The sequence below is a fragment of the Hemicordylus capensis genome, chromosome 4 (assembly GCF_027244095.1).
Source record: "Hemicordylus capensis ecotype Gifberg chromosome 4, rHemCap1.1.pri, whole genome shotgun sequence".
In the NCBI taxonomy this organism is placed as follows: domain Eukaryota; kingdom Metazoa; phylum Chordata; class Lepidosauria; order Squamata; family Cordylidae; genus Hemicordylus; species Hemicordylus capensis.
The window spans coordinates 65,854,278-65,869,828 of record NC_069660.1 but is presented as its reverse complement, the minus strand read 5'-3'; the positions used below and the strand labels follow the sequence as shown (position 1 = coordinate 65,869,828).

General features: G+C 45.2%; 1 protein-coding gene and 1 long non-coding RNA gene across 3 annotated transcripts in view; one reads left to right on the top strand and one right to left on the bottom strand.

Moving 5' to 3' along the window:
- LOC128322913 (uncharacterized) overlaps positions 1 to 15,551 on the bottom strand; it is a 44,648-nt gene that overhangs the window by 20,440 nt on the left and 8,657 nt on the right. The gene's annotated exons all lie outside the window — the stretch shown is intronic.
- The window catches only part of RASSF5 (Ras association domain family member 5), a 151,955-nt gene continuing 146,462 nt past the window's right edge, over positions 10,059 to 15,551 (top strand). Inside the window, exon 1 of the mRNA XM_053245139.1 lies at positions 10,059 to 10,958. Within this exon, the coding sequence (XP_053101114.1) occupies positions 10,208 to 10,958 (751 nt within the window). The 5' untranslated portion in view covers positions 10,059 to 10,207. The remainder of the gene's footprint in view (positions 10,959 to 15,551) is intronic.

The window sequence follows — 15,551 nt, the reverse complement described above, 5'->3', positions numbered from 1 at the left end:
ATCGGTGTCGACTCCTAGCAACTACATAGGTAGATTCTCTCCAGGATGATCTTTCTTCCTCTCGGCCTTCAAGGTCTCTCAGTGGTGCATTCATTGCTGTTGTAATCGAGTCCTTCCACCTTGCTGCTGGTCATCCTCTTCTTCTCTTGCCTTCAACTTTCCGTAGCATTATGGACTTCTCAAGGGAGCTGGATGTTCACATAATGTTTCCTAAGTATGATAGTTTGAGCCTGGTCATCTGTGCCTCGAGTGAGAATTCTGGATTGATTTGTTCTATGATCCATTTGTTTGTTTTCCTGGCTGTCCATGGTATCCTCAAGAAGCTTCTCCAGCACCAAATTTCAAAAGCATCAATGTTTTTTCTATCTTGCTTCTTCAGTCCAGCTTTTGCATCCATAGAGTGTCATGGGGAAAACCATTGTCTGAACGATTCTAATCTTTGTAGGTTTAGACACATCATGGCATTTAAACTGCCCAGAGATGAAAATTTGGGGCGGTGTACAAGTTTGATGAATAATTAAATTAAATTAAATTAAATATCCTTTTCAAGGCCTTCATTGCAACCCTACCAAGTGCTAGTCTGCAACGTATTTCTTGACTGCTAGATCCTTTACTGTTGATGGTCGATCCTAAAAGGCAGAAGCTATTCACCACTTCAGTGTCTTCATTGTTAGTTCTGAGGCTGGTTGCTGTACCCGTTGTCATTAGTTTAGTCTTCTTGACATTTGGTTGTAGCCCCATTTTTTCACTGTGCTCCTTGACATTCATTACTAGAGCTTGCAGATCATCCACATTCTCAGCTATCAGAGTGGTGTCATCAGCGTAGCGCAGGTTATTGATTTTTCTTCCTCCAAATTTAAAACCACGCTCATCTTCTTCCATTCCAGCTTCTCTCAGTATATGTTCAGCATATAAACTGAATAAAGAAGGAGAAAGACGACAGCCTTGTCTTACTTCTTTGCCGATCTGGAACCAGTCTGTTTCACCATGTTCTGTCTGGACTGTGGCTTCCTGTCCTGTGTACAGGTTTCTCATGAGAACAATGAGGTATTCTGAGATGCCCATTTTCCTAAGAATATTCCACAACTTGACATGCTTGATGCAATCAGAGGCTTTTCTGTAGTCAATAAAGCACATATTGACTTATTTCTGGTATTCTTTGGCTTTCTCAATTATCCAGCATGCATCAGCAATGATGTCTCTTGTTCCTCGGTCTTTTCTGAAACCAGCTTGAACATCCGGCATTTCTCTTTCCATGTAGGGCTCTAATCTGTGTTGGATGATCCTGAGCATTATTTTGCTAGCACGTGAAAATAAGGATATTGTGCGGTAGTATGCACAACCTGTTACGTCTCCTTTCTTTGGTATGGGTATGTAGACTGACCTGTTCCAATCTGTTGGCCACTGTGTCATTCTGCAAATCTGCTGGCATAGTTTGGTTAGAGCCTTGACCTACTTCTGAAGAGCCTTCTTCTGTTGCCTGCCATATTTCTGTAGCTATTCCATCAATTCCTGTAGCCTTCTGACTTGGTAATGACTGGAGAGCTGATCTAACTTCATCTTCCCATACTAGAGATTCTTGCAAGTAGGGAATATCTTCTAGAGTATCTTGAGTGTTGACGTCCCTGCTGTACAGTATACTCCTTCCATCTCTGTTTGATCTTCTCTGGATCAGTTACTATATGTCCCTTGGCATCCCTTAGCATACCAGTTTGAGGCTGGAACCTCCCTCTGAGTTCAGAGATCTTTTGGAAAACTTGCCTTGTTTTTTGGGTCTATTTCCATCCTCAAGATCTTTATAGATGTCATTGTAAAGATGTATTGCTACGTAAGAGACGTAGCAATACATCTTTACAATGACATCTATAAAGACCTTGAGGATGGAAATAGACCCCCCCCCCCAAACAAGGCAAGTTTTCCAAAAGATCTCTAAACTCAGAGGGAGCTTTCTGAAATCCCCTAAGTTGTTCCTGAGGTCTTTATCTGTCTTGACTTTGGCTTCTCTCCTTTTCTTGGCAATTTCCATCATCTATTCTGACATCCATTTTGCTTTCTTCTGTTTCTTGGTCTTTGGAAGTCTCTTTTCACATTCGTCCTTAACAACTTCTTTGATTTCATTCCACAGTTACTTTGGTTTCCTATCAATGAGGTTCAGAACTTCAAAGCGGTTCCTGATGTTCTCCTTGAAAATGATGGGTACGTTTCTCAAGATCATATCACAGATCTTTATTTGTTAGCTGCCCCCATAAAAAATTGTTCTCTGGGCAGCTTATAACATTAAAATATGAGATAAAAACACACATTAAATCATAACAGACCCCCCCCAAAAGGGCGGGGGAGTACAAAATACAATACAAAAACAATTTTAAACACATTTAAAAATAAGTTACAATCAAATGACAATTTTTAAAGGTTTAAATTTAAAATAGTATGTACACTATACACTCATATGAGTGTTGAACATAATGTCAGGATGGGCCTATCATCTTCAGGAAGCCAGTGACTCAGGATGCTTTCTAAAAGGGTTGATGCCAGGCAGGGGCATAGCAAGGTTGGAGTGGGCCCAGAGACAAGATTTTAAAATGCCCCCCCCCCCCCCCCCGAAGCTCAGCTCATGAAGTAAGGAAATCTTTAATGAGGCTGAATAGTAGTAACAAAAAGCATAGTGTTATCTATCTATCTATCTATCTATCTATCTATCTATCTATCTATCTATCTATCTCACAATAGAACATCATCCTAATTTTTTTTTTAAGGTTTTGTAAATTGTGGACGATGCAAGTCATTTAATGGTATTAGAGAAAGACAAGCTGTTCTGGTAGCTCCAGGTCTTAACACCCACATCAATTTCAGAGGCTGAATACAACTGAAGGAAGCCCGGGCGGGTGTGCAGCTGGGGGGGTCAGTCATGCGACTTGCCTCTGGGGGCCCCTCCCAAGGCTGTGGGCCCCCAGACAAATGTCTCCCCTTTCCCTATTCTAGTTACTCCCCAGGTTGTGGGGCGTAACACAATCCCAGGTTGTGGATTCCAGGTTGTGTTTGGGTCAAAGCCCTGTGCTGGGCTCCCATCTCCTCGGTGTGCTGGGCTTTCACACTTCCAGGTTTCCTGGGTAGTGGCAGGGGGCAACTTCTCTCCCTCCCACTCTCAGAGGATAAGAAGTGTTGCCACTGCCAAGTCCTTTGACAACAGCTCCCCCTCCTTTTGCCAATGGGCTTTCTCCCAAATGTCTTTGCATCATCTCAGGGCCTGGTGGGTGCTCTCACTGGCCAATGGAGAAGGTACGACGAGGAGGAGCTGCTGTGCCAGTGATGTGGCATCTTTTCCTTCTCCTGCCCTCCCCATAGGACAATGGGAGTGTCCCCCAGTGACACAGGGGATTCTGGGGTTTACTTCCATTTGCAAATGGGGAGTGCATGGCAGCAAGGAGAGTGGCAGTGTAAGGTGTTAGTTGACTCACAGCTCTCCTTTTGAAAAGAGGTGAATGGGAGAGCCAGTCCTGAGGTTGCAAGCATGACTTGTCCCCTTTGCCTAGCAGGGTCTACTCTGTTGCATATGACTAGGATTCTACATGTGTTAGCACTATAAGAAATCCCCCTGAGGGGATGGCACCACTCTGGGAAGAGCATCTGAGGTTCCAAGTTCCCGCCCCTGGCATCTCCAAGATAGGGCTTAGAGAGACTCCTGCCTGCAACCTTGGAGAAGCTGCTACCAGTCAGTGTAGACAATACTGACCTATGACAATACGGACCAAGGGTCTGACTTGGTATATGGCAGCTTCCTATGATCCGACCCTCTGGCCCATGTCTGACCAAAGCCAACGTTCTTTCCTATGGGGGCTGATGACTTTTTGGAAATCATTGTCTGACTTGATCTGTGAGAGGCCAAGTTTACCAAACTGCTGGAAGTGGTGCAGGCCCTTTCACATTAAGATGCCTTATGCTGTGTTCAAGTGCATGCACACAGGCACACATGCTCATGTACTGTAACCATGTTACACAAAGAGTTTATGGAATTCTACAGGGGGAGGAGCAAACACTTCCATCCAGTGTTTGGTCCACAGGAGCTATGAAGTCACCAGCACAAACATTTGCTGACTGTGGTTGTTAGGAAGAGGGGGTGGACCAAGGCCTAGGAGAGCAGATCAGACTGCTTCACAGATTCTGGCCCACTTGCCAGGAATAGATTCTCACTTTAGCTGCAGCTGTGGCAGTCATTATTTGTTCTTCTGCAGTTTAAACCAGCCTGTGTGAGTGGACTGATGGCTCTCAGTATAAGAACAGCTGCAGAAGACAGCTGAGCTGAATTTCTTCTAGGGAAGGGCTGGCATTCAGAGGCAAGACAAGTTCTGCAAACAGAATGTCCCAGGTTCAATCTCCAGTTAAAAGAGACTTCAGGTAGGGCTCCTCCTAGGATCATGGACAGCTACTGCTCGTCATACCAATCAGCGCTCATTTAGAATGGCCAAATGCTCTGACTCAAGTGGTGGACGCAAGGCAGCTTTTTATGTATGTTTAAAATATTTCAGAATTTCTGGCTGCTTCTTAATGCACTTTTTTAGCACTTTGCATTTTCCATCTGAGAGCTTTAATTGCAGTTAAGCATGCATGTAGGCCACAAGGCATTTTGTTTCCCAGAGTCTCTTGAATAATTGCACTCCCTAATTTGAGATATGATCCTCCTCATCTCTGACAATTTTTAAAAAATACTTAAAAATCCATCTTTTTACTCAGGCTTTTCCAGCTTTTTAATAGGTTTTTAATTCTGTGATTGACTTTTACATTGTTAGTTTTTAATTGTTTTTATGTGTTTTTATGTGTGTTTTTAACTGTTTTATCATTGTGAACTGCCCAGAGACACGAGTTTGGGGCGGTATAAAAGTGTAATAAAGAAATAAATAAATAAATAGTGAAAATTTCAGCTCTGATATTCTAGGAGTAAAATATTTGCATCAAAGTAGACATTACTTTAAATGCATCTATTGACCTTTCTTGCATTCCTATGCGTGTGTGTGTGTGTGTAAATAACATGTGCTGGGTGCATGAACTGCATCAAGCTTCCATTGACACCAGTGAGTCAGTGGAATGTGACTCTTGCTGGGGCCAAAACAGGCAAATTGCTATTCTTCCAGTGCCCCAGAAGCACATTGTCATAAACATCTGTCCATTGATTTTAACAGATTACACGTCTTCATTTTTTTCAGAGCAGCAAGATAAATCAGATTTTCTTACTGGGCTGTCAGAACTAATAATCTACTCTCAGCTGTGGTCTTCCCCCTATAGAACTGAGATCTAAAGGCTAAATTGCTAATTAAAACTAGATTGTATTGCATTGTGGCTCAGTGAGATTTGACATATTAATTCTTCTCAATGTGCCTTATGGCTAAAACATGTTAAAGATAGTCATGCCTTGGAAAAAGATTTGATTTTTCTGCTTTGTGTTATGCCCCTCTTAGATGGACATTTACTGTGTTAAGATTCTAACCATGCCCTCATTGTTTCTAGAGAGTTTTTCCCTGAAGACATAGTGATAAGTCATGCCATTGGATCTGTGATAAAGGGGCAATTGAGGATTCATCTCACTATTCTCTACTTTACCCAATTTATGTGGAAATCAGGTCGAAGTTGCCAGATCTGAGCTGATTTTCTTCTGAACCTTTACATACGAGAATTTCTTATTTGTGAAATAATCTCGAAATAACAAGAAAATGGTAAAAATAAAACAAATCAAATGTAGGGTGGTTGCAGGGCCAAATAGTTTGAAAAGGAAATAACTGTATTCATTTGCCTACTTACATATAAGCCAAGTCTTAAATGTTATGAATAAATCTATTTTGTATATTTTAATCTTATTTGAAACGTCTAATTTGTAATTATTTATATTCCTGTGAACATGGCTGTGTGAATCTCTGTGAATCTTGGCGTTCTATATTAATTTTTACATTTGTTTTAACTTGTACTAACCTTTTGGTAGTGTTTTGTTATTTAGTAAGTTGTTATGGCCTGTGCCTAATGCAATAACTCCTCATGTTTCATTCAGCTGTCAGAGTTGTTGAAAATATTAGCACAACATGAACAGCAGTCTTTGGGAGGTAAATATATGGTCCAACCTTTTCTTAAAGACAATCATATGAATTTACAGCTGGACACAGGTTATTAAGTATGTGCCATTTGTTCATGTATTGTCTTACTCAAGCTAGTTTTTTCAACAATATTTTTAATGCTGCCTCTGGCATATTCTACAGAAGCATAATGCATACATAAGGAAGGAGGAGCTTAAAGCAGGGTGTGTATTATTTGTGTTAATAAAAATGGCAGTGTCATAGCTATCCTAGCAACTGTCCATCAGCCATTGCAAAAGTGACTTCACAGCTACCATGTGGTTATAGCAATGCTGCAACACCGCAAGTATAAAGTGTCCTCACAACAAATAAAGTCACCTACTTAGGCCACAGATAAGATAGTGCAACCTCCTGGGCAAAGGGGCATGCGTGGATGATACAACCATGTGGATGGGACTGGTTGTGTGAGTCTTTCCCACTCAGCATCCTGGTGATGGGAGGTAGGGTGCCAGTTGATTGGGAAAAACCCACATGTGGTTGTATCTCTCTTTCACAGACTCTCTCTTCTTTGCATCATGGGATCACACCATGTGGAAAAAACTCCCATGCCACTGGGTGTGGTTGTGAAAGGGGTCTATCTTCCTGGTTAGTAGTTTAGGATTGCAGTTTTAATGTGCATTTGTTCTTTTGTTTTGACAAATGCAACACAATCCCGTGAAGCAAGTTGCTGCTATTCTTGTATTCTTTGGGACAGCAGAACCTGAGCAAGATTTATTTGCTTAAGGCCTGGACAACCCACTGAGGCACCATTGGGGCTATCATTGTGGGCAGGCCCAACCACAGAAACCCCAATGAGTGTATATCCATTAGCTCAAGCCTTGCCAAGCTGGACAGGCAGCAGTGCAGTAGGTATGGTAGCACAGGACACTAGTACTACCTTCTGAAGAAGGCAGGAACCTGTTTCCTGCTGTGTTCCCTCCCTGATGGTAGGGGCAGCTTTGCAACTCATCATCAGCAATTCTAAAGGTAAAGTGTGCCGTCAAGTCAGTGTCGACTCCTGGTGACCACAGAGCCCTGTGGTTTTTCTTTGGTAGAATACAGGAGGGGTTTGCCATTGGCTCCTCCCGCGCAGTACGAGATGATGTCTTTCGACATCTTCCTATATTGCTGCTGCCCAATATAGGTGTTTTCCATAGTCTGGGAAATATACCAGTGGGGATTCAAACTGGCAACCTCATGCTTGGTAGGCAAGTCATTTTCCCGCTGCACCATTAGGTGGCACATGATCAGCAATTCTAGGCAGGCTTTTCTTCCCACTTCAGTGCTACCCCCAGGTGCAGCATTTACTTCCCCCCTTAGGAATCAATGGCAGCCATTTCTAGGAGAGGAAAGGGTCAGCTGGGAGACACCATTGGGATAGGAATAAGCTATGACAAACCCATAAGAATCAAGCTGTGCCCTATCTGCATAACCCTCCCTGCCTGAGGAGTTTCACTTCTGGATGGAAGGCATGAGAATGTTAGCTCTACAAGGCAGGGAACTTTGTCTTCATATTTGCCTAGCCTGGAATTTCCCTGAAATGGTTCTCCTAAGTCTCCCCATCTCTGACAACTTCTAAGAAATCTTTAAAGACACATTTGCCTCAACCAAGCTTTTTAACTAGACTTGTGGTTTTAAATTATTTAAAGGTTTTAATGTCTGTTTTAATTTGTTTTCTGTTGTTGTAAACTCCCCAGAAACAAACGTTTGGGGAAGTCTACAAATATAATAAATAAAATAAGTCCCCACAATGAGCAGTGCAGAGTAAGCATTTAGGCCAGGGAAAAGTTACCCCTTCCAGAAGCAGGGCAACGGAACCACCGAGTTTGGAGAAGGGTGGCTGCTTGCCGTGATTTAGCTGAGGAAGTTCCTGGATCAAGGGCTCTTCAGGATTCATCCCAGGATGGATTGGCAGTCCAGGCAGGGGATAGGTGTAGAATTCAAATCTTGTGAATGTGATTGCCTAGCTGCCCCACCCCCAGTCTCTCTTAAAGAGCTAATACAACATATAGTTCTGTCAGACAAAAGGGCCAGTGTACGCTTTCCCAAGGGCACAGAATCAGTTTGCAGGCATCAGATAGATAACCCATAGGCTTCTGCCTTGATTAACTGCCAATCTGTCCATTATGTTTATGTTGTGCTTTTGGCCAATGCAACATATTGGAGCAGCTCCAAAGAAAAGACAGAATGCACTGCAAACTGAGCTGTGATGGTCATCATATTGGACCTTTGAGAGGTCTCAGCATCACATGTCTGGTGACTTCCTATATAAATTACTTCATGGGTTTTCTTCCACTAGAGCTATAATTACAGAGAACCAAAGTGTCTAGATGCCTCCCTCATGTGCTGCTTCTGCCTCATATTCAGCTTTTTTAGATACCATCCTTATAGGCAGTGGTAGATTAACAGAGAGGCAGAGTAGGCATTTGTTGCTGCTCCTCAGATTTTGCCACCCCTCTCTGTGGGCAGTGGTGGCTGCAGCAAAGGTGGAGTGGGCAAGGAGAAAGTTTCCCCCTTTTAGTTTATATTTTTTTAAAAACAAACTTTTTTGTTTAGGGTAAAAGGGTGGCAAAAGCCTTTTTGCCTATGGGCGGCGAAAAGCTTAATCCGCCCCTGCTTATGGGGAAAAAACATGTTGCGTTAGCCTATGTCTTTGAGGAGGGAAGGAAATTGTGCTTCATTTCTAAAGTAGCAAGGGTTGGGGTTCAAGGTTCCTGGGCAGCAAGACCTTCTGCAAGGGGCGTAGCAAGGCTGGAGTGGGCCCAGAGACAAGATTTTAAAATGGGCCCCACCTTACTGAAGCTCAGCTCATGGAGTAAAGAAATCTTAAATCAGGCTGAATAGTGGTAACCAAAAGCAAAACTGTGGACAATGCAAGGCATTTAATGGTACTAGAGAAAGACATGCTGTTCTGGCAGCTCCAGGTCTTAATGCTCACATCAGTTTCGGAGGATGGATGCAACTGAAGGAAGCCTGGGCGGGTGAGTCAGTCATGTGACTTGCCTCTGCACCCCCCCAAGGCAGTAGGCCCCCAGACAACTGTCTCCCCTTGCCCTATTATAGTTCCACCCCTGCCTTCTGCCCTGGGAAGCAGAGTCACCCCTTCCACAATGCAGACCTAGACAATTGCCTAGGGCACCAATTCAGGGGGTGCACCAATTCAGTGCCAGAAGACAGCACTGCCAATTATTCTTTCTTTCCCTCTTGTTTTACACCCCTGATGTACATGGTGTACAAATGTAAAAAGTACTGCATCCTGCTCTGTGAAGGGCCTGTACATTCTGCACCCCAAAATACAGAGTCCTTTACTTATTGCATCTCAACCACCAATAAACAGCTAGTCTCCCACACTTAAATATGAATTCCCTGCCTCAGCACTCATTTCTAGAAAGAAATGGTCTCTGACTGGATTTCCAAATTAACAGCAGCAGCATCTTTTCATTTCTAAAGTGTTAGCCGGGACACTCACTCCCACTAGTTTAGTCATTCACTAGTCATCCACAAAGACAGGCTGATAATTTGACCTTGTAAACGAGCAGCCTGTGCAGCACCGCACTTTTCGGCTAGGGGTGGGGCGCCCAAACCACAGGGCTTTCTCTCCGAGGTGTGGTAGAAAAAGGTACTTTGTGCATGCACAAAAGCGCAGTCCCTTATTACTAATATTTCAAATATCTATACCGAAAACCAGGCTGTGGAGTTAAGCCCTCCTTCTCCTGGCTAAGTACTGGGAAGGAAGAAGCCTTCCTTGCCCAGGGCTTAGCAGGGGTCCACCAGAACCTACCTAGCCTCCAAACCTGTGAGGGAAACAGTCTCTGAGCATGTATGGACTGTCTTGCCTTACCGCGGAGTGGCGGTTAAGGACTTCCAGGTTAAAGGGTGTGACTTCTCAACGAGCCAGGCTCGACAGCCGGCCAACGCGGTGGCTTTTGAGAGGCAGCAGCGCCGCCGGCTCGCACGCCCTCTGCCTCGCTCCCTCCTGTGAGCCGCCTCCTCGCTCCACCCACCCTCTCCCTCCTTCCCAGGCCCTCTGCAGGTCCCTCTGAAGCGCGCCTGCGCTGCCGGCCAGCCTCCGGCAGGTTGGACTCGCTCGGGCCGTCTGCCCGCTCGCCATGGCCATGGCTTCTCCAGCGATCGGACAACAGTACCCTTACCCGCTGCTGCTGGATAAGGAGCAGCAGCTCTTCCTCCAGAGCCTCAGCGCCAACGAGAGGAAGAAGATCCTCAAGCGCTCCGCTTCCAATGACATGAAACAGCAGCCCAGGCGGAGGCAACCGCAAGAGCCGCAGCAGCCGCCCCACGCCGCGGGGGCCATGTCCCATTGGGGCTCGGAGGAGGGCTGCAGCAGCGGGCCAGAGGAGGACGACCTCCTCGCGGGGAAGGCTGGGGCTCGGCAAGAGCGCGGTGCAGAGCGACTCCCGGCGAGCGCTCCTGGAGCTCCGCACCCTGCTGCTGCGTGCGGGAGGCACCGCGGAAGCGCAGCGGCGTTGGAGCGCCCGGTGCCCGCCGCTGGGCAAGCAGAGGCACAGCAAACGGCGGACATTCTTGGAGCCCCGATCCTGCCAGGAGAGGAGGCGGCGGCGGCGGCGGTCCTGGCGAACTTAACTCCCCGGGAGCCTACCGCATCACCTGGCCCCGCGGCCAAGCCCCTCCGCTCCGGCTTGCCGCATCACCAGCGGCTGCGGCTAAGATCCGGGGCGCCTCGGCTGCTGCCCGACGTGCGCACCATCTTTGAGCAGCCGCGGGATCCCCGAGTGCGCGAAGAGAAGGGCGAGGGGCACCGCTTCATAGCCTTTGCCCTTTGGAGGGGCTGGTGCGATCTGTGCGGGGAGGCCGTGCAACAGCGGGCACTGCGCTGTGCCAGTAAGTGGCTTCTCTTCTTCATTCCTTACCTAGGGACCCCTCCTGCTTCTTTGCAGAGGAGAGAGAGAGAGGATCACCCGCGAGCTCGAAACAAGGCGACAGGGACGAGTGAACTGCTTGCAGATCAGCTCCTGCTTACCTGAAATTGACCCCTCCCCCCAAATATCCTCGTTGCCTGTGGAACTCCTGGCTTTATAAGGGGGCCAGTCAGGAAATGAATCCTTTGGGGGGAGATCTGCCTCCCTACCCACAACGGTTAGCCGCTCCCCATAGCCCCGTCTCATAGAACATTTTCTCACACACACACCCCTGTTGCTGGTGTCGCACCGTTCATAGTGTGCAAAGATTTCTTGACCCAGCCTGTTCTAATTTGTACATAGGCGATCCTCCTCCGAGCGTTTCTGCCTCTTTAGCAGCAAAACTACTTTTCCACCTCCTCCTTGCCTTTCAAGGGCCACCCTGACTCCTTTTCAGGTGACGAGGGGCCGTTTCTTCTTCTCGAGCTTTAAGCTGTAGCAGTTCCTCATCTCCACCATAATTGCCCTGGAAGTCTCCTTTTGTATCGGATAAACTAGCTTGCACATTTTTTCCGCTTAATTCTAATTTATTGCTTTGATAGCTAATAAACGGTGTAACCTTGTTGCATTCAATCTGCATTCCTATTAGAGCACTTAGAAGTCCTAGAGGAGAACTCTGCTGGTTTATGGGAAAGCTGGTGCATGAATTGATTTATGTCTTTAAGACCTCAGAGCTAGAGAGTCCTTTTAAAATTTTCATGAGGCATGTTGGAATATTTGTTGGCTTAGATTCGAATCCACACTTTTCAGCCCAGTTTGATCCCAATGTACAAATTAGCTTGAATTTCCTTTGAGTGCCCTGTTTGAATCTGTGCACAGAAACCAAACTGTGAAATCTGAATTTTTGAAGTGTCTGCAATTTCAAAACAAAACAAAAACCTCTCTCCTACCATGATCTGTATGTTGTTTGTCCAAAATATGGAATCCATTCAAACTTGTGTTCATCATCCAGTCCCATGTTGAAATATTTATGTGTAAATAGCCCTCCTATTGATTTGTGCTTCTGATAATCTAAAAGTTTTAGCTATTCCCCTGGCTGTTCAGATAAGTAACAGATGCATTGCAGTGTGAGATGCTTATTTGTTAGGCAGGAGAAATTCTTTTTGTCTCTTCCATTTTTTATTTAACTGTTCCAGCTTGACACCTTCAACAGTCTCTCAAATGTGTTCATTCTCCCTCTCCTTGCTCCTGTGCCTTGCATAATCCTTTACAAACCTCTTCCAGCTATCATGCTCTTGTCAGTCTTTTCCATAGCCGCCTGCTAGTAAATCACTTGATGACAGTTGGATGGTGTAGTAAGTGCATGACTTGTGCATGATTTGGTCAGAGTTGCTGATTATGATATATGATGATGTTGCTCCCCTGTAGAGTTATGGCATTGACTTGATGCATGGAAAGGTATTGCAGAAATTAAGGCCTTATATACATTGTGGCACTGCAGATCAGTAAAGGTGAAGTGTGCTGTCAAGTCGGTGTCGACTCCTGGCGCCCACAGAGCCCTGTGGTTTTCTTTGGCAGAATACAGGAGGGATTTACCATTGCCTCCTCCTGTGCAGTATGAGATGATGCCTTTCAGCATCTTCCTATATCGTTGCTGCCCGATATAGGTGTTTCCCATGGTCTGGGAAACATACCAGCGGGGATTCGAACCGGTCAGGCAATTGTCAAGGTCCAGAGGAATTTAAGGAGCTGAGCATGGTGCTCATCTTCATGTGGGGCATCCAGGAAGAATGGAGGCAAGTCTCTTCTGCTGCCTGCAACCTTCTTGGGTGTCCATTCTGACATTGAAAGATCACACTTCCTCTCCTGTATCTGCTAAAGGCTCGTTCACTTATTCATTTGGGTACATATGTGTTGGAGGGGACTGAGCTGGGTCATGCCTGCTGTTCCCACCTCAACCTGAAAATCAGGTATATCTTTTGCCATAGATAATATGTTGGTCAGTCTTGCAGAAGATGAAGCAAGATGGTGAATTTTGGGGGTGGCAAGATGCCCTCCATTGCCCCTACTCCCTCACCTGCCTCTCTGTGCTGCCCCCATGTGAAGCTCTCCTTCTCCTCATTACTTCTTTTACTGTCTCTTTCTTTGATGGCCACCCGCCTGAAAATGAGACTGGGAAGAAGAGGAAATGAGGAAAGGGCATTAGAGTAATGGAGCGCATGCAAAATCAAGTGACTATTGCTGCAGCCACTTGATAAAAGGGGGGTAAGCGGCATCTGAAAAAGGGAGGGGTTGGCATTTTATTTAAGTGTAAGGTAGTCTTGTGCCACCACTGAGCCTCCATGTGTACACCAGAACGTGCATAAGCTCCTGCATATATGATCCAGGACCCTGGAAAATGAAGGGCATCAGGATGTGCAAGTGGTATAAAGTATGTATGTACATAGGCTCAGTGCAAGTGGTATAAAGTACTTGAACATGAGGTCAAGTGGTGCAAGTGGGTGTAATCACAATCAACTCCCTCCACGCATGTATTTGTACCCATATGCATGCATGATTATGCTATGAAGTGGTCTCAGGATGGGACTTCTCATATTGCACAGAGCGTCTGGAGAGATTTGAGTAGCATAAGAAATACTTGGACTGCTTCAAGCCATGTACAGTGAGATTCTGCCTCTCCACTCCCAGAGTGCTCTGCAAGATGTTTTTTACTTGGGCAGGTATTTCACAGTTGGATCAAAGGGTGTTGTTGCTGCTGCTGTTGTCATTGTAATGCTGTGGCTAGTTTTTTTTTTTTTTAATGCAATATGGGTGAGGGGGGAAATCAAACCATGTTAGCCACATGGTACCATCAAACCATGGTAGCCAATAGTCATGACTATTTGACATGGTTGGGTGAACATCTGTATGTTTTCTCGTGAGCAGTGCTTCTCCTGGGACCCTTTCTGTGGTTAACAAGTGTCCTGTTTCAGTGCTGAATAGCAATTCATCTTAGGGATACTACAGACTATATTCTGTAAAATACCTGAAAATTACATTAAAGCAGTTGAAAGTTTTATATATGTTGCATCTATTAGCCACTTTGCTGTGATGATAGTTACTGCTGATAACTATAAATAATTGTGGTGTTCAAAGATACAGTGACTCTTCCTAATATATATTATTTTAAAAGATTTTTATAGTGCAATTGTATTTTTGTGCATTTGTGTAATGGTTCCTTTTGTATTTGTGGACACTCCTATAAGTAAAATTTATGACCTTGATCCAGTTCAGACTTCGCATTTCCTGATCTTCAGACCATGTGGCACAGTGAATTTTATATTCACTGGAGGCTTTTATAGTCTTTCCACACTGAATAGAGAAATCTGGAAATATATTCATTTAATGACATCTTTTGCCTCATTACACCTCATGTGGATCAGGTGAGTTAAGTGGTTCTTCCAGTGCTTTAAGTGGTCACATCCTTTGTTTACCCTCGCTGGGATTCCAATTGCTTCAGGATAATGATGATAAATAATAATAGCAAATTTAAATGTGCAGAGTGCTGCACACAAGTTTTCTCAGTACGCTTTCCCACACCACTGTCAGGTAAGCCAATATTATTGTCCTCCTGTTAAAGATAGCAGTCATGGTAGTGGGAGGTCAGGCTGAGGAACAGTGGCTCCCTTTAAGTTTGTCCCATAAGTTCATCACTGAGCTCAGGTCCAGTGTTCTCTCTAATTGTTTTCATCTGTGTGTGGAATGAGTTTTATTTGGGGCGGCAGTATCAAAGCAGTGTGCACGCACATGCAGTCAGAGTAGGGCCTTCCCAATTCAACCTGAGCGGACATCAAAAAACTTATGAGCGCCTGCATGTGGGAATGCTTAGAGGGAACACTGCTCAGGTCATAAGAACAGCCCTGCTGGATCAGGCTCAAGTCCCATCCAGTCGAGCATCCTGTTTCCCACAGTGGCCCACCAGATGCCTCTGAGAAGCCCACAGGCGACAAGTGAGGCTTGGCCCCTCTCTTGCTGCTGTTTCCCTGTAACCGGTATTTTGAGGCATCTTGACTCTGACTGGAGGTGGCTACTAGCCACCAACTAGTAACCATTGATAGACCTGCCCTCCATGAATTCATACAAGCATCTTTTAAAGCCAGCCACAGTAGTGTTCTCTGAAGTGCTACCTGTTCCACGCACAGGGTGGAACTGAGGAGTTTCAGTGCATGGATGAGACGGTGGTGCTGGGAGGAGGGGGTTAGACTTGTTAGGCACTGGGCCTGATCCAGCAGGGCTGTTCTTATGTTCACCACATCCTGTGGCCCAGAATGCAAGTACTTATGGATATGACAAATATTCATAAGTATACAAAAGGAATACTTCCTTCAGTCCTAAATTTCCCTGAGGGAAATGTCCTGAGAGGGCATCCCATCAGTTTGATGGGATGCCCCATGGTTCTAGTATTGTGAGAGAGGGAGAAAATTTTCTCTGTCCACTCTCTCTACTCCATGCATAATTTTATAGACCTCTATCATGTTTTCCCATAGTCACCTCTTTTCCAGACTAAAAAGCCTCAGATGCTGTAGCCTTGCCTCAT